Source organism: Diadema antillarum, unplaced genomic scaffold, assembly GCF_040938485.1.
Source record: "Diadema antillarum isolate AM-2024a unplaced genomic scaffold, OU_Dant_1.0 seq00000271_RagTag, whole genome shotgun sequence".
Classification (NCBI taxonomy): domain Eukaryota; kingdom Metazoa; phylum Echinodermata; class Echinoidea; order Diadematoida; family Diadematidae; genus Diadema; species Diadema antillarum.
The window spans coordinates 423857-451424 of NW_027271306.1; the positions used below are offsets into that span (position 1 = coordinate 423857).

The 27568-nt window shown below is 38.3% G+C and overlaps 1 protein-coding gene across 1 annotated transcript; it reads left to right on the forward strand.

Moving 5' to 3' along the window:
• Positions 1 to 7284: 7284 nt before the first annotated feature.
• LOC139729947 (ras-related protein Rab-11B-like) lies at positions 7285 to 26388 on the forward strand. Its single transcript, XM_071640868.1, has 5 exons — positions 7285 to 7600; positions 12865 to 13060; positions 17099 to 17292; positions 19958 to 20038; positions 21177 to 26388. The coding sequence occupies exons 1-5, from the start codon at positions 7561 to 7563 to the stop codon at positions 21317 to 21319; spliced, it is 654 nt and encodes a 217-aa protein (XP_071496969.1). The 5' UTR covers positions 7285 to 7560; the 3' UTR covers positions 21320 to 26388.
• Positions 26389 to 27568: the final 1180 nt, after the last annotated feature.

The window sequence follows — 27568 nt, forward strand, 5'->3', positions numbered from 1 at the left end:
GATTAACTGAACCAGTAGATGATGTATCAAACGCTTCTTTTTACAGGTGTTTTCCCCTCTAACCTTGGATCACCATCGATGTAAATCGTTAGTAGCGCTCAAAAGTACTTGAAGATATTTTCAACCAATTCGCTGAAGAAAAAAAAAACTAGTAAGTTCCGTTGTTTGTACACGATTTGTTGACCATCAGCTTTGTGTTGACTTGCGGCAAACAAAAGTTGAGGTGAATCTATAACGACGCCATCCTTCAGTATTCTGTTGAGTAAAGTTGGAGATTATTAGGACACAGTTCAACGTGGATATCAATAGTAAAATTTCACGCATCAGGACAAGTCGTTGTAGGTGTTTGAAATCATGTTATGCTCAGCTAGATCCCTAGACAACTTGCGTATATCATGATGAGATACAGTTCTGTCATGTCTGGCGCTTTCTTTTTTCATACGGCTTTTAAGACATTGTTGTACATAATAATTACGGCCACCATAACGGTTTACAACGTACTGCATTTCGACAGCACCCAGTCAGAAGTTCTCGTGGAAGTTGATATCATTTCTTCTGATGCTATTTTGGTTATCATACGGCTTTTAGGATATTTGTCCTATACAGCCATGACAATCAGCTGATAAACGGCCATGAAAACGGACTAATGCATTTAGACAATATTCAGTCAATTCAAAGCACGACAGAAATTCTCGTGGAAGTTAACATTATTAGTCCGTCGATGTCAATGAGCTTTAGGCCTATACTCTGTAAGAAAAATAGGTTCAACCTTGCACATTAAAATACGTGTGTCACAGTTGTAGCGCCTTTAAAGATGCAAAGTCGCAGATTTAAACATGCTCACTGGTCTCAGAGGTGCAAAGTTGCACCCGTAGAGGTGCTATTATTGTGTCACAAGTAAAAGTTCAAAGTTGAACCTATTTTTCCTTAGAGTGTATGGTCACGACACTCTTCTATTCGTAAGTTGAATTATTCAATTTTCATATATGTCATAAATATAAGTGAAGAGATATGCATGCATCATCCTCGCCAGGATATTTTTTTTCATATACATACAATGCTGAAGAACTATGGCAACTCCTGCATAAACACTATCAAAATAGTAGGTTCGTCCTATTACTAAAGTTAGTCAAGTATCTACATTCTGAATGTTTCCTTAGCGTAATTAAATTTTCAACATTCGTTTACATTCAGTCATCCTCTCCAACTTAAAGGAAAGGAACATCGATTTGATTTACTTATATGCTAAAGAGAATTTATGACTTTTTGATTACAATTCCCGAAACACTTAGCGTATATATATTTATATATATTTTTTCGATTGGCATGCCTTTACGACCACACAGAATCTAAACACATAAACACTAACAAACACGTAACATTATCACCACAAAATGTTAATGAACACTTGTACGTTTTTTTATGGCAACTTCTTTTCCTGCAAATAAAAAAACAAAGGAAATGTTAAGGTTTATACTTGCAGTTTAAAGTTACATTTTCCGTGATGAATATTACGAAACGTTAATTCAATTTACAACTTGTTTGTGGTTTCAACAAACTAATGTTAAAAAAAGAAACAGTCTTGTACATTCCGCATCACATCTTCATCAAAATTATGCCATGGGCAAGTCAGAACTCGTAATCGTGCGGCCTGTATACACCTTTATATGTATTACCGGCTTTTGAAAGTATTGTACTGGAGCAATCAGAAGTCGTTAATAGGTGACATTTTCCAATATAGGACCTACTTAAAAACCTTGGCATAGGACCGTGGGATTTCTAGAGACCAAGTTATTCACGTTTTGATATAATGAATGACATCAAGAAGTCCGTAGTCATCAGTGATAGGTAACGCATGTAGAGTGACACATTGAGCAGGGTCGATGTAGAACGCTTTCACCAATGACGTCACAGCGGCTGATTGGAGGATACTAGTACTCAGCTACTGACGCACTAAATGCCCGTGGGTATACTGTAATAGGTGATGTCACCAGTGGTTCAGACAATATGATTGTCACCACTGTAATCTGGTCACATGAAAAAAAAACCCTCAAAAACAAAAACAAAAATAAACATACAGAAAAAACATTAAATTGTGCTACATATTCTGCTAAAATGAGTGTCCTTTACGTCATAATTTAAGACAATTCATCCATTAATGTGTTTATTTTCTAGCTGTTGCTACTGTCTGACTCATATACGCTCTTTATCAGAGGGAGTATAAAAGACCAGTGTGTCACCATCTGTGCATGCGTCTAAATTTCAGTAAGATGTCAGAGAATGCAATAACGGTGGCTATCGTGTATTCAGTATTTATGCAGAAATGTCCGTAGAACACGCCAGTGATATTTGATATTTCGTTCTTAAGTTGTAAATGTTTTAAAAAGATTTAGTTACGTCCGTTTTGTCGCATTAGTATAGGCCTATGATATTATATAAAAAGAATTCTATATCATCTAAATCTTTCAAGCATACAGTGATGGAGCACTTGACTTACCTCTTTCAGAAGGGGAGGGTAATACACCCTTCGAATGATAAGTGATAAGTGTCTGTCGAGGAGTGCGTGCTCTTCATAAAACAATAATTTTGCGGAATCCTCTTGTAGAATTTGTGGACCATTTTTTTCTGAAACCGTTCTTCTTGTTTGATAGCATACATTGCTGTAGCCTTCTTGACCAGGGAGTTAATCGAAATCTTTAATAATGCATAAATTTTGAACGGATTTTCTTCAAACTCCTCGTAAGGGGTTCTACATTATATATCTCTGCATTCACTGGATCCACGTAAAATGTTTGATGTAAATATACCCTTATGTACATCAGCTGGGCATTTTGCACATTAGTATTATTGAATGAACCAAGAACACTGATTGGCCCAAGAACACCGTTTCCCCACTACTACACGAAGACGACTACAGACGACACTATTGGCCTGCACCACATTTAACTTGAACTCAATATCAACGGCTCTCCCGCGTTAATTTGAGCATAATATATACTTATACAGGAGTGCAATAAGATATACAATTAAGCGTCAATAGATCTGTGGAACTCGTTGTGTTTGATGCTATAGGCGTTCTCTGCAGTACAGTCAACGAGGTTTTAGCTATACATATAGTTATCATATATATTTACTATTTACAACTTCTGCTCATTTCTATACTTACCCCCTTTACTCTCACGCGCAGGCTGAAGAATACGTGCACGAATTCCCCGTTAATTTGTAATGGATCCGATCGATTTCTGCGAAAGGCATGTGAGCAATTAATCTTGCAGGCAAGGTGGCTCGAATATTCCATACAAGTGATTGGTCCTAAAAGTTCCCCTTACTTATTTAAAGCTATGCATCAAATCCATGCAGAGAATTTAAAGTGGACTTCGGTCCTTTGCAGGCTATGAGACGTTATTTTTGTTGAACTTAATTCTCGGAGAACAAATAAAGATTCCAAGCGAAGGGTGAGATCTTATCAACGGCCTTTCAACAATGACGAATTCTAATCACCACTGTATATGGTAACCCGCAAGCAAGAGAGGGGCACCAACAAAAAAGTCGAAAATAAACACAGTTTTGTTGTTTTGGCTATTTATGGCGGCCATTCAGTACGCGTCAGATGACAACATGTCACATCTTGTGAGTTAAGCTGTCAATATGTTATATACATTTTTAAATTCACATGCATTAATGAGTACACAGGCTACGGAATCAAAATGAAAGTTAGTCCATGTTTGAATTTACAATGAATTTTTTAAAATTCAAAACGCAAGAAGGGGGTGACGATGCTGCACATGCACACGCACACACGCACACATGCACAAAATCTACGTGAAAATTTAAAATACAATAATAAGCTATATGCAAAAGGTGTAATAAGATTTACTAGTGTTCAGGGTCCGCCTAGTTATCGACCCCCCCCCCCCCACCACCACCACCACCACCAAAAAAAAAAAAAAAAATATGCACCCCCCAAAAAACACAAAACAAAACAAAACAAGACAAAACAAAACAAAACAAAAAAAGCAAAACAAAACAGAAAGAGCTTTTAGACGATGAACACATTGACCCCGCCTTATATGCATGTTAGCCCTATAAAAGTGGGGGGGGGGGGGGAAGGGAGCATACTGCGCTCCCGATACCACATTTCATTTGCCACTCCTTCGCCCTTACCCAACTTCAACCAAATTTGTTGACTTTTCCTTAAATGTGTATAGCAAGCATCTTCATATATAGTTCAGCTATATGTCTACTGTTGCTGGTTGCCATGGCAATCACAAACAAACAACCATGTCAGTCAGATTTCGCTTGTTTTTCTGTTCCAATTTCAGTTAACAATAAATTATATATAATAGTTGATGGAATTGAGTTTTTTTTTTACTTTATTACTGAAGGAGTATAAGACCAAATTATGAAGTAATAATTTATGACTGTGAAAGGCTCTGAAATGGTCTTCTTATTATTTGCAATATTTTTCATGTGACATAGGCATAAAAAAATAGATCATAACAGAGACAATTAAAAAAAAGTTTTTTCGAAGAGACCCTTTTACGTTGTGTCGTTTTAAATGAATCTTTCGCACAAGTTTTACTTGATGTAGTATCATCTTTCAATAGTATACATTCATCGAGACCCAAATGGTGGTGACTGTAAAAGAACCAAAAACAAAACAAAAACAAAACAAACAACATAAAGAGCACAAAAATGAATCCTCATATAGATCGCTGTTTTCTAAAAGTATGATAATTTTCTAATATTTTATGCTCATTCTAAAACAGCTCAATTGTGAGAACGTATCGTTGGCTTTTTGCTAAAGAAAATTCGATTATTGTGATCTCTTAACAATGAAAATAAATCATGCTTTGATTCTGAAAAAAAAAAGAATAGAAGGAGAGAGGGCTGACAATATCAAGAGGCTGGGCAGGGTCTTGGGAATATTTGATACAGCATGATTATCTATTCATCAATGATGACAGGGTAAGTATAATCTCATTTATCAAAATGAGCTTTCGCTTTTCAAGTTATGGCTCGTGATTGAACCTCACAATGTAAAGAGCGCCATCACGAGACTTTAAAAATTTTCTGACAGCGGTGTCGCAGATTTGCGACTCGGAAATTCTAATTCACTATGAGGCTCTCTAAGAAATAGTATATTTGTCATCAGCCGTCATTTAAATTAACGTGTCTAACTTGATAATGTGATTATAGTAATAATAACTAAAATAATATTAATGATGATGCCAATGATGACATAATATCATCATTCATGCATGAAATGCAACGCAATGAAATGAAATGAAATGAAATATTAATGATGATATTGCTAATGACACTGACTGATGACGCTGATGATGATGATAATAATAATAATGATGTAAATCATAACGACAACAACAATATGTCAACAACAACAACAACTAAAACAACAACAACAACAACAACAACAACATCAACAACAATGTCAATATAGCAACCGGGAGAAAACAGTGATAGTGACTGGATTTAGCATAATGTGGGTCATAAAGATGATAAGTGCTCCCTATCATGAAGCTCACGTAGCAGAACCAAGCGCGACTAATACAAAGCGAAGACTAATTGGCTCAAGTTACCAAGGTTAAAATCCAGACTTAGGTCCTATAGGTATCAAATCGATCACAGCGTCATGACCTCCAAATAGTAAGTTTGATGGAAGCAATAATTGACTCTCTAAACATTCATGACATATATAACATTCATGACATATACACAAACAAAACAAGTAAGCAACCCACTAAGTTACTAATTCACTAACTAACTGATTAACTAAAACACCAGTTTTTATCAATTTGATAATGTCACGTTTCTGAAAATGAAATAAATACTACATTTCGCGTATGTCTGCATGCACCAATATTGTCGTTTATTTTTCCCGTTTCCTTGAAAGTAAAAAAAAAGACGAACTCTATTCTGTTTATTACTGATTAATTGAATAATTATCATCATCGCAGAGTTCAAAAGTCTCCCTGATTCAGTGAGGCTTTTTCGATCTCTTATTCTCATGATTTGATATCAGAAATTCTCCCATGGCGATTCTAAGGCACTGTTCCGTAAAGTCTGTCGATAGAGTAATGGGGGTGCATAGACTATAGGGATACACCAATCCTCACAACAGCATGAAATCCTCAGTGTCTCCTTGTTCGCCCGCGAAGTTTTGAAATACCGGGCCCGATTCGCCCAATAACCTTCTGCGGCCCACCGGTTAAAGTATCCATCTCATGCAGTAATAGTGGAAATTGCGATGTTTATAAAGATCAGTATATTTCAATCTTTCTTACCATTATTATATACAAACCCGTTATAATCCAAGCCGTGTTCTAGTGACTAATTTAGACCCCTCCCCTGCCTCTATTCGTAAATTGAAAGAAAATGATTTATCCTACACTGAAAACAAATAGGCCAAGGCATATAGTAAGCTATCTATAAGGCCTCGGCCTAGATAAGGTAGGCATATAAAAGACTCAGTTGTAAGACTTTCTATTTCTCTCAATAGGCCTATCTTATATTATGCGCACATAGGCCTATTGCTGTAGGACTTTTTTTCCGTATCCCAAAGCAGGGGCGGATCCAGGAATTCCTTAAGGGAGGCGCCTTTGTAAAATGAAAAGGGGGGGGGGGGGGGGGGGTGGAGCGCACGCACCCCCATTTTCTTTTTATTTCTTTTGTTTAAAAAAAAATAAAGAGGGGCGTGCGCCCGGTGCGCCCCCTCTGGATACGCCACTACAAAGGTAGGGTTTTGGATTTTTATCACATAGGAGTTCGCTATCATGCAACTTACAATGGGTACCAACTATGTTGACAACACTCAAGTATTCTGGAAGGCCATTTCGATATGTTCATGTTTTTATTTATTCATTTTTTTTTTTACTTTTGATAAGCTTAAAGTCCCAGAATGTATAGTAAGCCCTAGTTTAACAGAAAAAAAAGATAATCTAAACTAATAACGCACTATAAAATCATGATTAAACAATTAAATAGGTCTCTAGAAGTAGATGATATATTCTACATTTCTAAATTGCACTTTAAGTGCAACTCTTTTTTTTTTTATCAAAGAACGATAAAAAAAAAACAACAGCAACGTGTCTTTATCTAGATGAAATATTTTTGTGCAAACGTAATCTTCAAACATTTGATCGCAACGAATCAGCAGGGGACGTGGAACATCGTAATCTCAACGCATAGATGACATCGAACACACACACACACTCTGTTCACACACAATCCAACACGGCCATCGCAGTGCATGACGTCATTCCACTGTGGGCGTCTTGTACGCCGCCATTGTACGGATTTTGAAGGCTAATGTTTATCTCCATACATCATATCTCATCGTCTAAATCTAGCACCATCAGCGGGTTACCATCATCCAAATTAATCTGCTGGGTTGGAGATATATAGATTCGAAAAGTAGCAGTTCTATTTGTCAAATTAGTCTCAATCATTACATGTTTATAAGGGAATCCCTACCGGTGACATATCCGGAAGTCACTACTCAGGGGCGTAACCGAACAGGTTGAAGTAGACACTACCAAGATGGGTACGAAAGATGATGAGTACGACTATTTATTCAAAGGTGAGTTCCAGACAGAATATGAGTCTGTATAAAGAAGATACGAAATGTACCCACCGGTTTGTGAATATGATATGGTTTTCATCTATGAGGGTGAATATCTTATGGGTAAGAAAGTCGATTCTTTCGGTTGTGCAGTACACAATGGCCGTACACAGTAACAATAGTATACGTCTGCCGTTGCTACACGTAATGCTATATGGGCCATTTCATCTACAATGTATAGACGGTCTGTCTGCAAGTGTAACATATTAGGCCTAGTACATTATAACAAGTACCGGTATCGGTACTTGGTAACCGCACCGTTACCGTTGCCTAATAAGTAGACTCTAATGAATGCCTGTGTCGTGTAATGTAGAGACAACCACAACTCTATTGTACGGCAGTTAATACAACTTACAAGTGTCGATCTCTAAAGTCTAAATTAGTATGCTGCCAGCGCCAGTTTGTAAATTTGATTGTGCTTGACTCACGTTTGCCTTGACACAGGCAGTGCACAGGAAGAGCAGCACTAGCCTCTAGCAGCTATTTAATGAAGTGTAACAAAGTTTGACTAGGCTAGATAAATTTTTAGATCTGTAATGTAAATAATGATGGCTGGCTGTAGACATGGCAATCATGCACTTTACGGCCCTATTTACTATTATCAACTTGATCAATGCAAAATTTTACCCTAAGTAATCAAGCAGTGCATGCAAATTCGAGTACCTGTCGCGATATTGGGAATTACGGGTCGACAGCAGCATGTGTAACGTTACACTTGTGTGTTCCGTTACTGTGTGCAGATGCAGGGAGGTGTATGGGATCTCGCGTTGGATAAAACCGGATGTGTGTACCCGTGTGCATGTGTCGATGTGTGTGCGTAATGAAAGCACTTATGGTATGCCACACCGTTGACCGAAAGATCGGTCTGTATCTGTCCGTCGGGGAATGTTCCGCGGAGACTGCGTCTGGCTTCACGGATCCCCTCCGTATACAGACCGAAGTCAATGATGCCAGCTCCTGTGTGGCAGTAGCGCACAGATCAAACGTTACGATAAACCAAATTTCAGACAGCTTTTTTACATTCAAACAAGTTTGACATGACATGACACATTATGCAGCAATATTTGGGGTTAATTTCTCACATTTTGCAATCGAAATACTCACAGTAACGCGGTTATAATGCAGAAATTTTATCCATATCGCAACATCGCCGTTCGCTAGCTGTAGGTCGCCATTTTGAATCTGTAAACCAATCACATGCGAGGTCCTTTATTAAGTAAAAAAAACACGTAGGAACTACCTCGCATGTGATTGGCTAATAGATTCATACTGTATGTTTCTGCAGTTTGAACGTGACGACGCGACGGGCTGGTTGATGTGTGTTTTGCGTTGAAAATTCGACCGAAATATTGGATTATTCATTAATCTGGTGAGTGTAGTCTATTCTTGAATAGTTGATTTAACTATTCAAGCTTAAAATTGCCGACCTAGGGCCGTGAATTAGACGCAATCGAGAAGGGTGAGGTACCTCACCCAATTTTCCATAGAGACAGTGGTTAAGAACATCCACACAGCAATGGGTACTACAACCTTCCGTCTGTCTACGGAGGACGGCGTTAATGGCAAAATACAAAAGAGTCCTCCGGACAGACGGATCTTTCTGTCTAGCCACACCGTTGCTCTAATGCCCTTCCCCCTGCCCCTGGCCCTGCACGGTGTGATCGAGCAGAGACGGGATGCGGGTGCTGTGCATGCATGGCACGATACAACTCAACAGTTGTAAACTTTTGTCCTTCATTCATGATTTTAAGAAATTGAATGGATACTGAGCTATATCTCGATCAGGGGATCATTAACCTATTCCAGACGGCATACTCCACTGTCCTTGGCGAAATTATTCAGTGAAATAATGAACAAAAGAAAAAAAATACACACAAAAAAAATACTGATCCACCAGTCTGTTAACAGTGTTACTGTCTGTACAGTTGCCAATTTACATGCATACACACACACACACACACAATGGCCAATGGGGGGGGGGGGGGGGGGAGAGCACGTAAATCACCAACACAAATGGTGGAGCTTTTTTCACGGGATGATTTGGCACAGACCTCTGATGAATGGGACACTATTTTTTTCATATTTTCCACAAAAAGCTACTGGTACCTTGAAACCAAAATAACTTTCCAAAGATTCCCTATCAGTTGCTGTGGGTACTTACAAAGAAAGTTTTTGACTCGTCAGTTTCACGACCTCCATCCAGTTAGCATCCAGTATGAAAAGCCACCAACTTACGCTATTTTATGCTTTATAGCAAAGCTTCACTGTGTGCATGCGGTGAGCTACATGTACATCCATGTACAAGCTCAATGAATGTTCGATTGAACATTGACAACACACGTCCAATGTGCACATTCAATCGACACACATGCATGTGCTAGTCGGCCAGGGCGCGGCAAGATGTTATCAGAGCTAAGATCAAACGCATAAAGTGTCAGGAAAGTCAAAATCTGACCAGATTTCATTATGAATTGTAAAATTCTTTAACATGAATTTGATGGGAACTTCTCATGACCCAAATAAAGGGGCTGAGTTTTTATCTCACATTCCCCCGACATTCTCGCATTCATTCTGGGTAATCAATACTTAACTGTGGATATAAATATGTATTTATAAAACATTCTACATGCCCATGCTATGAATGATCACAGAGAAAGGCATACAGGAAGGCATGCAAGATCAAATTTCAAAGTCCTTTTTTTTTGTAACCCGTTGAGGATGAGACGCAAGTATACTTGGGCAAGTGTCTGTGGGAAATGCGTGTTGTAGCAAAATCAGTCCATCTTCAATGGGTTAAGGAAAGTGTTCAGTGTTTAAAGCACACCTTTTGGTTTCAAACAAAGGGGAGAAAAGAACCCAGTTGCAATTACTGTGCAGGAATTCGCGATTGCAGAGTAAAGGGTATAATGTACAGTACCAGGGGGTGGTGCACACAATGTACACCTATGCATGCATGAGCACTTGTGTAGTATCTAGGGTGTAATTTAATATACCATATCAGTTGATGGAAATGATAAGAAGAAAATGACATTCGGCTTTCTAGGATGGTACAGTTTTAAACACTCTGAAAGCACAAAGCTCTTACAGTATTTGTACACTAAATGCACACATATTTCTGAATGGGGTTGACTCAATTGTTTTATGTACAGTTGAACCTCTCTTATCCGGCCTCCCTTTATCCAGATCTCTCTATTATACGGACGCAATCTCGCCGTGATTTTTTTTTTTATAATTACGGGAGGAAAGGGGGATTCCCAACTCCTTGAGAACTCCTACACAAACACACATGAATTACATATAGTTGATACATTTCTTTTTAGGTAAATCATCCCAAGAATTTATAAAAGAAAATGATTTCATTCTTGCAAACACGAACCTCTATTTTGGGGTCTGTTACTGAGTGTAACAATGAAAAGGTTGCAGTACTACTACATGTGGTACTACAATGGGCTACATCAGTACATGTGTATGTAAAATTATGTACATGTACAAAGCATTGAGTCTCCCGTATCCGGCCAAATCCCTTATCCGGATGAGCCCCGGTCCCGACTTGTCCGGATACGAGAGGTTCAACTGTATTCTATAGTTGGGTAAAATTTAATGTATGAATAAACAAGCGAAATATACCCAATTAAATCTTAGAGTTGAACCCTGATCATCAGTGATATAATTGCACCTGTGGAATTCTTTTGGCATCCCTAGAAAACTGATGCCTGTGTGAATAATTTTAGCCAGTTTGAACTCGTGACTGCTTCCACAGATCAGTTGCTGTGACTTTATGTGACATGAAAGACACACACACACACAAAAAAATGACTGGCGCTCAGCAAGAAGGCGACTTCAGGGCGACTTCAAAGACATCTCCAAATAAGATGATAATTCATTTGTCATAGAAACGTCTTCTCATTCGCAGAGATGCCTCTGTGGCACATGTAGGTTGCCAATTGGTCTCCGCAGCCCAAAGTCGCGGAGATGTCTCAGAGACCGCATAAAAAAAGAATTACACTGAAGTCTCCACAATTTGGCCTTGACTAGAAGGAGACGTCTCTGAAAAAATCAAACATCTCTGATTCTCTCGCAACTCCTTGGAGACTCGGCTACATTCTAAGAGATGTTGCAGAGATGTGTACAATTTTTGTAGGTGACCAAAGAATCTCCTCAGCCCAAAGTGGGAGACTGCAAACATCGTTGATTCTCTCATGACTCCAAGAGACTTGGCTACATTCTAGGAGACGTTGCAGAGACGTCGCGAAGACGTCTCCTTGAATACGGGGACTCGAGTTGCCACCAGCTTGCCAACTAGTCTCCAGCCCAGTGGGATACTCACTTTAATAAAAATGTAGAAGTGGAACTGGAAGTGACATTTAAGACTTCTGTATTTCAAAAAGAAATAATAATAACAAGAATCTGTACTTTTTTTGGGAAGAAGAATAAAAGCAGTTATTTCTTTTTAATCATCACTTTGGCATACATTGTATACTGCATTTACTTTGCATAATTGATGAAAAGAGTTTCTATTTTTGTGCAGTGTGTTTTTCTGTCCTTTCAGTGGTTACTCTAAACTCATGGATAAATTCCTTGGCTTCAGTATTAGAAAAATCAGAACACATATTTAATTGTGGGTGTGAAGCCCACATTCAGAACATCAATTTTTGGAAAGAGATTTAGGGCTCTACATTTACAGGACCTGTACAGTACATGTGCATGCTGTCAGGGGTGTTCCTAACATTCGTTATCCACACTTGTAAGTTGTATGTTCTGCTGGCCTAGAATGCACAGCAATGCATCCTGGTTGGTTGAAGGAGTATCCTGTTGAGGTACTCCACTGTTACTCTCTACAGCTGATATCACCTACCTGCATCACCCACAGCAAATGCTCACGACATCACACTATGGATGCATCCTGCTATTCTTTGAAATGCTGCAATCTGAGCCTGCATTGAATGATGTGTCATGTATCAACAAGCCTTTATTCCAGGCTAGAGGGAATCTTATCCTGCACAACTCATTCCACGATGTGCTGGGGATGGCTTCAACTTTCACATTACTTGTACGTTGTACAGTAAATGTAGTGAATTTTATGTTTTTGTTTTCATTAATAAATGCTTTGTTTGTCACCATGTTAGCTGAGACCTCATGAATATGAGCACTGCCTTTTAACTACATGCACTCACCCTTTGTTTTGTTGTTGTTGTTTTGTTTTCCGGCCTGTTGAAATGCAGTTGTCCTGATTGGAGACTCTGGGGTTGGGAAGAGCAACTTGCTGTCAAGATTCACAAGAAATGAGTTCAACTTGGAGAGCAAAAGTACGATCGGTGTAGAGTTTGCCACGAGAAGCATACAAGTCGACTCCAAAACGATTAAAGCACAAATATGGGACACAGCAGGCCAAGAAAGATATAGAGCCATAACTAGTGCGTAAGTATCTGAAGTGTGTATTTATTTTGAAGTGTACATTGTAATACTGGTAGTTGCTTTGCTGAGCTAATTTGAATTTTTTTTTTTTTGTACATGTTGCATATAATATGGAGGTATTGTTGGTATGCATTGTTTGTTGTTTTAACTTGTGACAGGAGAGAGAAGATGTATGATCTTTAGATAAAGACCTAAATCACCATTAGTCAACTTTCTAGGAAGTGAGGACCATATGAGTGTTGGTATAAGTTATAATTATAGCTATCGTCACAGTACAAGCAGTGCACTGTAGAAAGGAGTTGTATTTGGCAGATACTTTACCATTGCTGGCATGGTACTCTTTGGCTGTTTTCTGCATATGATGTCAAGAACACGTTAGCTGAAACTTATTGTGAGGTCCTCCGGGGATGCCACATTGGATGGATTATATTATAGCAATCCAATTTCCTATGGGATGAATTACTGTAAAACCAGAAAATTTCGCGTACATGACACTTACACTGTATGTGAGCCAAGATTCGCAAAAATAAAATGCACATGAAAGTGTTTATCTACACATGATATTGGCTTTCAGTGGCAATTTTCAAAAGTTTCATGCAACCAAAAAGGCTGTTAGCTGCAATTTGCAAAAATTTCATACCGTAAATGTTTCTGGTTTTGCATTATCCCCTACAATATAATATAGTGAGGCACATACAATCTGTGTATGTACACATCTGTATAAGGCTATTTGCAAATGGGAGATATTTGAGAGATTCTTATTAATGGATTTAAATAATGTTAAAGTTCCTTGTCTAAGACTGAGACTTGAAGGTCTTTTCAAATGTTTTGAGACTTGATTCATGCAGCATATGATGCATAGAGCTTAATATGATGAGTGTAGTTGCAAGAATGTGACTCAGACTGTCTGTACGTATGTTGTGGCAATGAATACAAATGTGTAAAAAATGTGTGCATATTATGCAAGTGTGGCTTAAACATGATATAACAATGTGTGTCCCGAAGATTGCGAAACTTGACTTCCCGAAGACCAAAAAAGGACTACATCCTACATGCTACTATGCAGCACATACTGACACGCCATAATGAGGAGGCAGTGTGAAAGTTAAATTCTAGCAAGTGTCAAGGCAGCTTAAAGAAGGTAGAGGCATTTCCTGATCACAATGGTAGTGCAGCTGTATATTTGCTGGGTTTCAGGAACTAATTTATGATGTACTGTAGGTGCATCTTTATTAAGCTTGAGTTCCGATTGCTTTGACGGCAAAGCAAAGTTGATACCCCTCATTGATACATGTGAGAGGGAAATGGACAGAAGTACATATGCCATGACACAGTTGGTCAAGAAATAGCATTTTATGTAGGCCTATAAGTACAGTGTATGGCAATAATAATTCAATCCAAATCTGAAAAGATTTTCAGATTTTAACCTAGATGGACCATCACATCAATCTAATAAAAATATAATCATTAATACTGTATGTAGAGTGACCAAGAGGAAGTTGGTAATAAAAATGGTTATATTTAGAACAGTTTGGGGCACACATTAATGACTATAGCTGTAGGCCTATACAACACATGTACTGTATGCCATTACTAAGCATTCCGAAAATTTAGAGCATCAATTGCATCCCTCATAGCTGATTCGAGTACGTGTAGGCCTACACTGTATGTAGTTGCGGCCTTCATGAGAAAAGGGGGGGGGGGGATGTGGACAAGCTGACACATATATGTCAATACCCATTTTCCCTAATTGTGCCCTATGATCATAATTTAGGGCGCAGTGTTTGAAAGAGATCTCATAAACTCATGGACAGTAGATGAAGGTTGACAAGGAATGACCTCATGTAGCTACTGTACAGTACCCAAGGCCAAATTGTTGCTCTGTGGTTGAGTGGTGTAGACAAAAATTTGCATGTGGCCCTGCCCAGCAGTGACACGCCCTACTCTACAGTCAACATTGAGTTTTCTCAACCAAATACAGCCTGTATCTGCCCACATGATATTCTTTGTACATGCCCTGTGATTTGTGGTTAGCAAGTGTAGAGCCATCACCCCTGGAGAATATGTATAGTATTACCATAAATTATCAAATCCTGATGATTGTATTTAGCCCCTTTATTGCGATATGTATGCACAGGATTATCGTACAAACTGTACCTACAAAATGTAACTACAGGGCACACCTGTTGTAACAAAATTTTGCATACAACAAAGTAAAATTCAGACCCCAAATTTATTATACTGTGTACAAGTACATTGTACATGTGTGCAATGTACATATCTTTACAAACATTATTTGTTCTGCTGCAGGGGATAACAAAATTTTGGTGTGGTGTAAAAAAAAAAAACTGCTTGTCTCAAGGACTTTGTTATGATGGAGCCGCCTGTTCTGTTTAATATCATGTTTGCTGTACACTGATATGCAATTTAGGTACATATGAATGTGTCGTTATTCCAGTTTGTAGATCATAAAATCTGTTATGAAGGGGGGGGGGGGGCATGTAGGTGGGTGGATAGCGTACATTGTAGAAGCATGATTACAGTATTCTCAGATTCCAGTGTGATGAATCAGAATGCATCCAAGTGGTTTGGCTCATGTGTGACTGTGAATGGTCAGCAGTACTTTGGCTCCTCTTTGGCCAGACAAGCAAACATTGCACTGTTACAAGGAAGTATACTGTAGACCTACATTGTGTCATGCTGTTTATCTGTGTACAGTTGTACACTTACTTTACATTGTGTTGACACTGAAGTGCATAATGCAGCCCATGTGTGCAAAGTGAGTCATCTGGTATAAATGAGTAAGACTTGAATCACAGTGGCCCACTGGTATTTATTTATTACGTGGGCATTGTACCATGTACATGCCCAAATTCAATGCATCATAATCAGCTGATAATTTGTTTGCAATGTGGTACATATGTGTCAAGTGTTGTATCAATTATTGATTACAGTCAACCTTGCCGAAGTTGAATCTATTTGGACTGAAGAAATAGCTGTGACTTAGAGAAAATGCAACTTACAATTGTATGAGAGATAAGAATCAATAGAATATAGAGAGAAGAGGACTTGAAAAGACCTTCGACTTAGGCGATTATTCGACTTTATGCGAGGTTGACTTTAATAAGCAAGGTTGACTGTAGTTAATTTTTCTGAGTCAAGAGGAACATACTGTAAAACGAGAAATGTTCGCATGCATTTCAATTTCGCGAATTTCGTGAGCGCCAAGATTCGCAAAATTAAAATGCACGCGAAAGTTCATGTCTACACCATGTGCATTGAATGACAGTGGCAGTTCGCGAAAATTTCATGCCGCAAAAGAGGCCGTCGGCTCCAGTTGGCGAAAAATTCATGCTGCGAATATATCATGTTTTACAGTACATGTGCATGAACATAACGTGTGTAAAGTAGCAATCCCTTCTGAAAGTCCTCACACATTCCACAATGCTTCATGTTGTGAATGAGAATTTCTTGTGGATGCTCCAAGAGCTGCATGTTCAATAGTAAAATAGGCTTCATGAATTTTTTTAATGAGTTGCAGTTGCATTCTTCAATATCCTGTTTTATATGAATGCTCATACATGTACTTGTGTTGAAGGGATTGTACAGTTACGGTTGAGACCTACAGTAATTTCAGGTTTCTAACATATGTTGATGAGATAATGAGAAACCTCTTATAAAATGTGAAAGAGCATGTAATTCTATGAGGAATTCAACGTTTATTTGATGAAAATTGGTTTTGAAATGGCTGAGATATCAAAAAAGAGCAATTCTAATAAAGTGTGGGACCCACACTTTATTACGATCGCTTTGTTTTACTTTGTTTTTTGATGTTTCAATCATTCCAAACCCGATCTTCGTCAAATAAACTTTGAATTCCTCTTAAAATGGTATGTTCTGTACTATATCATAAGTGTTTTCTTGGTATCTCGCAAAAAGTTAAAAACCCAATTCTCATCTCCACCAAAACTGTACTATCCCTTTAAGTGCAATCTTCACTGCATGGTATACTATTTGTTTTTCTATTGTCTTCACATGCAGATATTACCGTGGTGCAGTCGGAGCGCTACTCGTGTACGATATAGCAAAGCACCTGACATACGAGAATGTAGAACGATGGCTCAAGGAGCTGCGGGACCATGCAGATAATAATATTGTAATAATGTTAGTCGGCAACAAGAGTGACCTACGGCACTTGAGGGCAGTCCCAACAGACGAAGCCAAAGTCTTTGCAGGTGAGTTGATTGTGAGTTGTCAAGATCTGTAAAGCCCTGTCGCACCTTTCCAGGCAAGCTACGCGGGCTTGTTGCATGTATGGATTTTCCAGCATGCAGGATAATTTTCTGCGGGCGGACAAGGATTTGGGTGAGTTTCGCGTCCATCTTACCTGCTGGACGTGTGCTACTTATGTTCTACTCATGTTCTAGTTACGGGCAAGTTGCGTGGGAGTTGCCTGAGAGGTGCTACCACTACGGCCCTTCAACTGTAAATTTGAACCCCCCCCCTTCAGATCTCGGCTGCTGATCATGTGATCGCCGCAAAATTTTGCCTGAAGATAGAGCCGGATGTCAACTACAAGATTACATGGTCATACAATAGAAAAAAATTGGCTTTCCATTTACAGTAAATTAATTATGCAAATTTATGCATGAAATCCTGTTTTCACCTATAACTCTATTAAAAAGACTGAAGGATTGCTAAATTTTTCTGTCAGAGTTCCTCAAGACACATTGACCAGTTTTCTTAAAAAAGATAGCACAATCAAAATCAGTTTCTTTTGTTTTTTATTGTTTTGTTAATTTCTTATGTATTTTATTGTTTTTTTCGGCCTTTTGTTTTTTATTGTTTTTTTGCCAATATTTGTTGCAGGCACTTTTTCAAGCTTATCTACATTAGAATTTATTAATTTCAATGGGTAAAAGTTGAAATAATCAATTCAACAAACAAAAAGACACGATATCATGAGTTTGAGCTGATTTCGGGTTGACACGCGCATATGCAAAACATTATGTAACTTCAGAACGGTGTACCCGGACGTCGCAAATGTGGTCTCAAAATATGCAGGAGACTTCAATGAAAAAAAGTCATGAAAAGGCACAGCAAAATCTTTTGAGCGTTGCGGAATTGTGGCACGAAATGTCGAGGGGGGGGGGGGCAATTTGACCCCCCAGTTAGAATAGGGTTAAAGACAATACTGGCACTTGAGTTTAAATCAAGGTAAGCCTTGATGGGATTAGCAGAACATATTGCAAGAAGAATCACCAGATGCTGGTGTAGGGCAATTTGTCAATCAGTTGCAAAGAATCACAGGATTTCAGAAATCACAGTGATAAAGCAAATTGCCCCCCCCCCCAAAAAAAAAAATAAAAAATAAAAGTGCCTTGCTGAAGGGCAAACATATCGGGCTTCGCATGGGTTCAAACCCATGAACCCCCTACCATGCTCATGTCATTCAGAGCATTCTTATCCTCTTAGCCACGGCATCTCCATGGCGGCTGGAGAATATAGTTTTAGATAGAATGCATTCATTGTAAAGCTTTTGGGACTGATTAAAAATATCTCTTAAAAGTGTTATCAGGGCACTCTACAATGTCCAAATAAATTAAGTTCAAGCTTGTTATAACCTCAGTATTTTGCTAATAGCTGTTATACAAGAATTTCAAGAAAGAAAAATAATTCAGTGATGTAAGAATCAAAGGGGAAGCATATCAATAGACAATGTAATTAGCAGCAGCCTCCAAGAAATACAATTTGATGTGAAATGTTACCTTTGTTTTGAGAAAAACCTGTGCCCATTTTCCATCAGGTTTATGTACAGGCTCTATTCCATATGTTATAGGATTGTGCACCAAAGGTACATGTATTTCCTCCTTTTACCATCATACTTGTACACTGTACTCTAATATTCACAAACCAGTTGTGGTTTTGTATTTCATCTGGGGGTGCAAAACAAGCAACTGGAGATGCAATATCAGCACAAATTCATGGACATTTTCATAGGTTTGCACATAGAACTGCACTACAACCATATGGCACACTTTTCTTGATAATACAAAATTGTATGCTGGTATTTGTTCTGTATCAATGTCACCCAATCCATTGTCCACATTTCTCATCATAATTTCCATTCAGTAGATATTTCTCCTTTTTGTAGCCATTCTCTCTCTTAATTTCTTTTGTGTGTGTGTGTGTGTGTGTGTGTGTGTGTGTGCAAGCAGATGGATAATTGAGTATTTGTCAACTCGGATAATAATAATAATAAGGTCTTCTTTTAATCAACCAGCATAGCCTCTTCAGTGTTGCCACTGCTGTACCAGATGGCTCTGCTAGTTGTTGGAAGCATTGTCAGGTCCCCCATTTTGATTATGATGATGATGATGATGATGATAATAATGATTATAGTGATAATAGTAATAATAGTAGTAGTAATAATAATGATAATAATAATAAAGATAATTATTGTAATGATAATGGAGTCATACCTGTTCACACAGTGACACTCCTGGCACAGAAATTAAAGACCTCCTGGCACAGAAATTAGAGACCTCCTTTTACATTTCTTGCTTTGGAAAGAGCCACAATGGAAAGAAAAAAAGTTACTGGAACAAAAACAATTTTTATAGTACTTCCTTGAAAAGAGGCAGACTTACAAGTGAACCTACTTCTGTATGCTTCACAAAAGTCTTTATCATGCAGTTGTCATGATACTTTGTAGTTGTACTGACAGCACTAAAAAAAAAATGACCCTGATTTGAAGCTGTCATGACCCGGTGAATTCCTGTAGTTTTGAAAGGATACACGTAATGTGTGTGCAGTTTTTGATAGAGCTACACTATAAAGGATGTTCACTTGTACATGTACATGTCAACCTCTTTCAATGATTTTTATCTTTGTAAACAGAGAGAAATACGCTATCCTTCATTGAAACCTCAGCCTTGGATTCAACAAATGTGGAACAGGCCTTCGTTCAAATATTGACAGGTAAGATAATGGATTTCTCTGAAAGTCTCAAAAGTATTTATCCTTTTCATTCATCCATCACAATACTTGCCCATCATTATTGAATATGCGCTTAGATGATATTAGTATGGTTGTAAATTTTCTATCATTTGTTTTAAAAGTACCAATTGTGGTAGTCTTGAAAGGACTGTGTTAACAGTAAGATCTTTGGTACGATTTTCCAGAACCACAAAACCGGAAGTATACGTCCCCAAAGCGAACAATCAGATATCGGCTACATGTGATAGGGAGAATTCTGGATCGTTGTCTGTTGTTCGCTAGGATTCTTTTTTTCTTCTAAATTCATTAATGGAGTACTTTGATTGGTAAGGTGTGCCAGAGCATTGATTGTTTGTTATATGACATTATACAAATAGTGGAATGGTCACGAGTGCAATGGGACAGGATTTCGCTCAAGGTGAAAGATAGAGGCGCTCTACTGTGAAATATGATATATTCACGGCACAAAATTTTCGCGAATTGGAGCCGACAGCCTTTTTCGTGGCATGAAATTTTCGCGAATTGCCACTGGCGTTTAATGCGTATAGTGTAGACAAGAAATTTCGTGTGCATCTTAATTTCGCGAATCTTGGCGCTTGCGAAATTGGCGAAATTAAAATGCACGCAAACATTCCTCGTTTTACAGTATTCAATGAGGCAAAGTAGAGTTGAATAGTGCACCTCATCTTTCACCGAGTGCGAAATCTTGTTCCATTACACGAGTAGAGGCCATACACTATTTGTATTATACAACACCTCGAATGTCAAGAGATGTGGTGCACACAGATTCTTCAATCTAGCACAGAAATGGCAACCATTTTCCATGAAAGACGAATGAGTAGCAGCACAGTCACAGTCGCCGTGTACATACGTACAGGAAGCCGATCGGTTGAAGTTGTTTAAAAAAATGAGTGACAAAAGTATGCGCTTGTAATTGTTGAGTACGCGTGGCAAATGTTCGTTTATTGTGACATCAGAACCGTGCGATAGAACAAAAGATTCGAGTCAATCGTGAGTTTATCACGGTAGTCAATGGAAATGGATGACATCAGCCATGCACTATACATTTTTGCGCAAACAAAATTTCCTCATTCCTTGTTTTCCAACCTAATCCCTGCAGAAATCTACAAGATTGTGTCGCAGAAGAACATCAGGGACGGAGGCAACGGCGAAGATTCACCCAGCTCAGATGTCAAGCCCATCACCATTCCACCCACAAATGGCTACAATGAACCCAACAAGAGGAAGTGCTGTCAATCATAAGATATATTCTTCCTTCATTCTGGCTCCATACTCTCAATGCCGACACACTCAATGGAAAAAAAAATGAAAAAAAAAGGAGAGAAAATGTTGAGAAAGTTTAAATTCAGAGATAAGAAGATGACAAGTAGATATTGAGAATATTATGTAATATATCCCATGATTGGTCATGTGAGTGGCCTATGTGGGGGTTAGAAGTAGAAATGGCAGATTCACCGCTTTATATTTTGTACAAATTCTTTTGGTGTGTGTGTGTAAATTACAAGAGACTTGTCAGTGAAACTGTGCGGTACCAGCGACGGGGTAAGACACGCTTGTCAGTACTGCAAGTTGAGAGAACTCTTCTGGGGTGTGAGAGAGAAAGAGAATGACGGGAACATCTTGCCAAGCGTAATGTAAACCGTAGCAGAATGTTACACTTGACAGATCTTTCTCGCACTGGCCAAGAGGTGAATGCATTCCATAGGAATCTGTAGGATAAATGAATAGTCATTTTATTTACTGCACACACTGAAGCATGTGTATAAGCTTCATGGGGTTTTGTGTGAACTACCCATTTGTACATCGCTCTTGTGTCAAACTCAGTTTAGTTACCCATTTCTTTTTTTATCTAATTCGGGGGAGAGAGGGGGGAGTTACATAATTTTATGTAACGTTTTGCTGTGTCTTAGTCCAAAGGATGCTGTGAAACTGATCATGAATACCCTGATCCTTTTTGGATAACGATTTGATGAAAAATTGCAGCATCAAATGGTATAAGTCTGAAATCAATTTCGTTTGTGTTCATGGAAAAACAAAACAGTGTTCCGTACTCGTGTACAATACCCCGTAATGAGTGAGCTGCATAAAACAAATGGGGATTGTGTGACCTCCCAGCTTGTTTGTAAATTTTTACTCTTTAGCAAGAATGGGCTCCGTGGTTCATCCCCATTTTTACCTAAATTACGCATGTGGCCTTTTTTTTTTCCAGTACCGAGCGTTAGTGAAGAGAAACTTTATAAACTCTCTCTCCATGCACTTGACCTATTGATAACAAAACAAGTTTCATCTAGGGTCGAGCTCCAAATACTAATTCGTATGAGCTTGTAAACGTCAGGTTAACACCGTCCTTGCAATTGGCCGTGTAGTTAAAATATATCCCAAATGTCACTTACATGGTTTCCCTGGTATCATGAGACATATATGATATAAATATATATATATATGATGTATACATATTGGAATATATACATAGGCTTCATTTGAAGAAATGTTGTTATTTGTGCTAGTGAGTTAATTTACACTGAAACAGTGAAGTGAATAATCCACACTTCTTGTCAAGGTCGAGTCTGTCATGTCGAAGACTGAGTTTTCAGACTACCAACACATTTAGATAAAAAAGAAATAATCCTGTTACGGTATAATCTAGACAAATAAATGGACTGTAATTTCACACTGTTCATAGGATAGAATATTATTTGAAAGTATTGTAATGTTTGTCATTGTTTTCCTTGAGATTTCATAAAAGAATGAAAAAGAACTAATTTGATATGTATGTGAGCATTTGTAAATACTGCCATGATTGTATGTGTTTTTATGCAGTACCTTGGCCGGGCCATGCTAGAATTACGCTAAGGAATGATTTAGACACAAAGGATCTGTACAGACTCATAAGGAAACATTTGTTATGAAATTAATTAGGTGTAGCAGCTACTACTTCTACTACCACTATTACACCAACTACTACTACTACTACTACATCTGTAATATGTGTTATCCGTGAGCATGTCGGTGATTAGAGTGCACTGCATACCAAACCTAAATTAATGTGTAGGATGTACTTTGTGGCGTGTGATAATCCTTGCAAAGGAGAAATAATCACAGTGCATTAGCTCTTTGACAAAATCTTTTCATATGCAAAATGTCACATAATTTATCAGATTGAAAAGAGCAGTACCTGCCCCTTCCCCCTCCCCCTTCCCTCCACATACACACAAACAGCCACCAATACCACTATCACCACCGCCATCATTTCTCATCCATATCGATTGGTGGCTTCAAGGCTTTCCTACAGTTCTGATGAATGGAAGGATATACTTTTGACACAGTACAGGTTTGAATCCATGGAGTCAATCCGTTGTCTAATGTCAGTACATCATCACCCACATATGCTGTACATTATCCACAAAAATGTAATAGCCTGTACGAAGTGAACAAAAGAGATATACAAAAGAAATTTGTGTACAAAAGAGAAGGGAGTGCTACGTGACAGGAAATGAGTGCTCTATTTGAATTGAGTATTTCCTGTTAACGGGCTATACTAGCATCTTGTTAACTCCCTTGTTGAGTATTGTGAAATGTTCGTTCTAGGCTGGAACTCGGTAGCACACACACAGGACATGTTATAGAACATTTTTTTTTTTTTGTCTCAGTTTTTCCATCAACAACTTTGTGGTGTATTTGCAGGTCACTTTGAGTGCTTGACCCTGTATGCGGCAGAATCCTGTGTGTACCGTCTGGGACATAAACTGTGGCAGTTTCTGTCGGTTTTGTTATTCGCATTCTTCTTTCAACAATATTTTCAGCATTTTGGTGATAGTGGTCTCCGAATGTGAAGTAAAGACAGTACAGTGTATGCACTGCACAGTCGTGTGCATTGTAGAGGTCTACTTACAGATTTGTCGTAGCTGTATTATCCTGAGTGAGATTGTAGAAAACTTGTGCATTACATAGCACAGCAGAGTTTATGAAGTCGGAAGGTATGAGTACAGATTACAAGATGCATATGCTTGGCTATGTCCGATAGATGCCTAAATAAGTATAGCTACTTTTTTCTGCTTGTAAATGCTGAGGAATGGAAATTCTAGAGGATTCCATTACCGATATTCTGCCTTATCCCTGTTAAGAATATGGCCACTGTCAATTGACCAGTTCACAAGATTCCAATTTGTTTTGTTTTGCTTTTTTTGTTTTGCTTCTGTTTCGAAATCTCCCATCTATGAGTTGTTACACTGACTTGCAGTCTTATTTTGTATGCCATGTACATTGTATCAGCAAAGTGTTCATACGGTTGTCGAGCAGGCGGTTGTCCCAAGAACATCGGTGAAGATGAAGATGTACAATTGTCATTGCTATCTGAATGAATAAAGGATGCATTACCTTTTGAGTCTGTTACAAAATTGGGCTGTAAAGCCTTGTCAGTGTTATCACTTGATGAATTTGTCTGTCGAGCCCTGTGGAGTAAATTAGCAGTGCTTATTTGTATGCTTGATTGTGAAACACATGAGTGCATGCATATTAATCTCACTGAGCAGATTTCTTTTTTTGTTTAATGGGAAGAGAATTTTAATGTAAACTGCAACGATATGCAATCCCATAGACAGAGTCTGCCAGCAGTGTGATCTTAAAACAGCTCAATGCAATGAAAGTGAATAAGAGTGACTTAGGATCGGGAGCTGAAAAGGTAAGAGCTATCCTAGGATAAAATCCCAAACCTGTGAATTTTGTAAAGGGATCATTTGGTGCGTAATAGACCGTTTCTGTAATTTATTACAATTTATGGATGTTTCTTTTCTTACAGCCTAGTAACAAAGTATTGCATTCACCTGCTCCCTCCCATTAAGATTAATAGCCAGGAATTCACTTAGCTATTGCTAGGTCTGGCAAGCCTTCAGGCATGCTTCTTTCATTGTTCAGGCAAATTTTGTGAATAAAGCATGCATAAAATGTGAATCAGCAGGATGTGGTATCTGATTCACGAAACATAAAATTTTTTTTTTACAGTCTTAAAAATGTTTCATTATGTAATCCCTTCTGTAAATCTCGCGTATCAAAGCAAGCAAATCAAGTGAATGTCATTGATACATCTTTAGTGAAGATTTCTCAGCAGTTTGTGCCAAGCAAATAAGTTGACTCGTTCACAAGTGATGTAATAATGTCCACTGACCGTAAAATTAAAGCATTCAGGCACTCGGTTTGTGGTAACACATACCCACAATAAAGGACGAAGCCTCCCATATACCCAGTGTGCGAATTCAGTGGTAAATGACTTAAAAGATAATGGACTGCATTCCTTGATGGACTTCTAGATGTCCACAACTTTTCCTTGAAGGTCATGCCTTTCCCATTTCTGATTTCTTTTCATGCATTAGCCCTGATGGGTGCTGGAGGCATTATTATTATTATTACTTTTTTTAAAATGCATTTTTAGGTGGAGACCAAAACTAGGTGATAGTTTTGCCATTTATTTCATTGTCTTGTTCAGATATGTGCACTATGATGGGAAACAAACTAGCAAACAAACAACCACGCAAATGCAGATTTGGAGGCATCCATATTAAATTGATATGATGTTGTTTTCTCACAGATATGCAGTTTGTCTTGACTTGGCATATTTGGCATTGCTAATTTTTTCAAAGTGTCAAAGAACAGTATTGCTTGATCCTCCATAGAGTTCATGATATCCTCAGCAAAATGCTAGATGGTAATTGAGCCCGGAGTTGGCATTAAAAATATGCTAGTAGTGTAGGGCTGTACTGTATGAGAAATAAGGCTCCCCCTCTGTGTACTTGACTGATTTCCACACACTACATTTTTTTTTCTTTTTGTATGAGAAAATTTCAATATTATATTTATACTGTAAATTTCAGTGAAGCAATTATATGATTCAAATGTTTAAAGATGCAATTCAGTGGTGTGAATGCTGTACAAAGCATTTAAAGTTTGTACACTGTACTATCATCAGGCAACTACCATCTGTCGAAATCTTGGTTCGTACGAGTGTTGAGTTCATTTGTTTCTTTGGTTGACTATCATTGAAGGTGCATCTGCTTTTCATGTCAACATGTGTTTCAAACAGAAATATATATTGCATCGATAGACGTGTGATGATATAAAAGATGATTGTTGCTATATATATATTGATTTTTTGTTTACATCAAACACATGTTAATCTCGCGAGGTGGAAGGCTATTCAAGGAGAAGTTTGTATTCCTGTTTATGTAAGCAAGTGTTGTCCATGTATCCTTGCTCTTTAAGTATTTGAAAATAAATTGCTTCATGGCTGTTAAACAATTACTTCTTGGTGAAAAGAAGATGTTAGATAATTGTTGATTTGTTTACTGTGTTCATAGTGTTTGCAGACATGTAAGGCATACTTTCATTGTTCCATCAGTCCTGTCAATGAGTTGCAGAAGTGAGAAGTGACGGTAAATGCAATTCTGATTTGGTATAGTAATAAGTGTTTCCATTCCTGCATTTCATAGGCTTGGCACTGTCATGCTTTGCTCAGTAGGAATGGCATCTCAGTTTGGTTGGCTGTTGCCACAAATTGAGGGAAGGGAAGCTATCACATCATGTATGTGCTGTGACACCCTCCCTAACCGCCACAAGGCACTTATTACATGTATTAAAAAGACATTATTTGAAGGATACAACAGTTTTGAACGTATTGTTGCTGTAGTGTTAAATGTGTGTTAAACATAATGATTAGAAAACAAAAATGCTTTAACATAAAAAAGAAAGAAAAAACACCCCACCCAAAATTGTTACTTCAAGACAGAACAAAACAAAAATCACAGTAGCATAGCATTCATAAGGTTATTTACTTAAGACTTTTGCTACATTTTATGAAGATTTAAAAAAAAATAGATAAGGGGCTGATAAAGATATTATACAGGTAACGTAGGATCCTATGACCCCATTTACAGTGCAGGGCCGGGCCGAGCCCGACCTCAATTGCTGTACTCGGGGCCCCGCAATTTTTGTCCGTTTACAGTGCCAGGCTCGGCCTGGGCTTTTCATTCAAACCTTTCAATATTTTGTCGTAGTTGGGCTCTGCTTGTAAACAAACGACCGGGAGTGCGCCGGTTACAATTTGGTACCGCATTTGGCCCAGTTTGCATTTACAGTGAGAAAAGGCCGGGCTCGGCCGCTGCCGAGACTACCTCCAGAGCTTGGCCAAATGCGTGGCCGATTTTGGTACCGCATTTGGCCTTTTGCGCGTTTACACTGAAATGAAGGCCGGGCTTGGCCACGGCCGAGCCTGGCCTTTTCACTCACTGTAAACGGGGTCCTACAGTCAACCTTGCCAAAGTTGAATCTATTTGGACTGAAGAAATAGCTTTGACTTAGAAAAAATTTGACTAGAGGGATTAAAATCAATAGAATATAAAGAGGACTTGAAAAGACCTTCAACTTAGGCCACTATTCGACTTACACGAGGTCGATTAAGCAAGGTCGACTGTATATGTACATAAGTGAAGGTTCAGACAA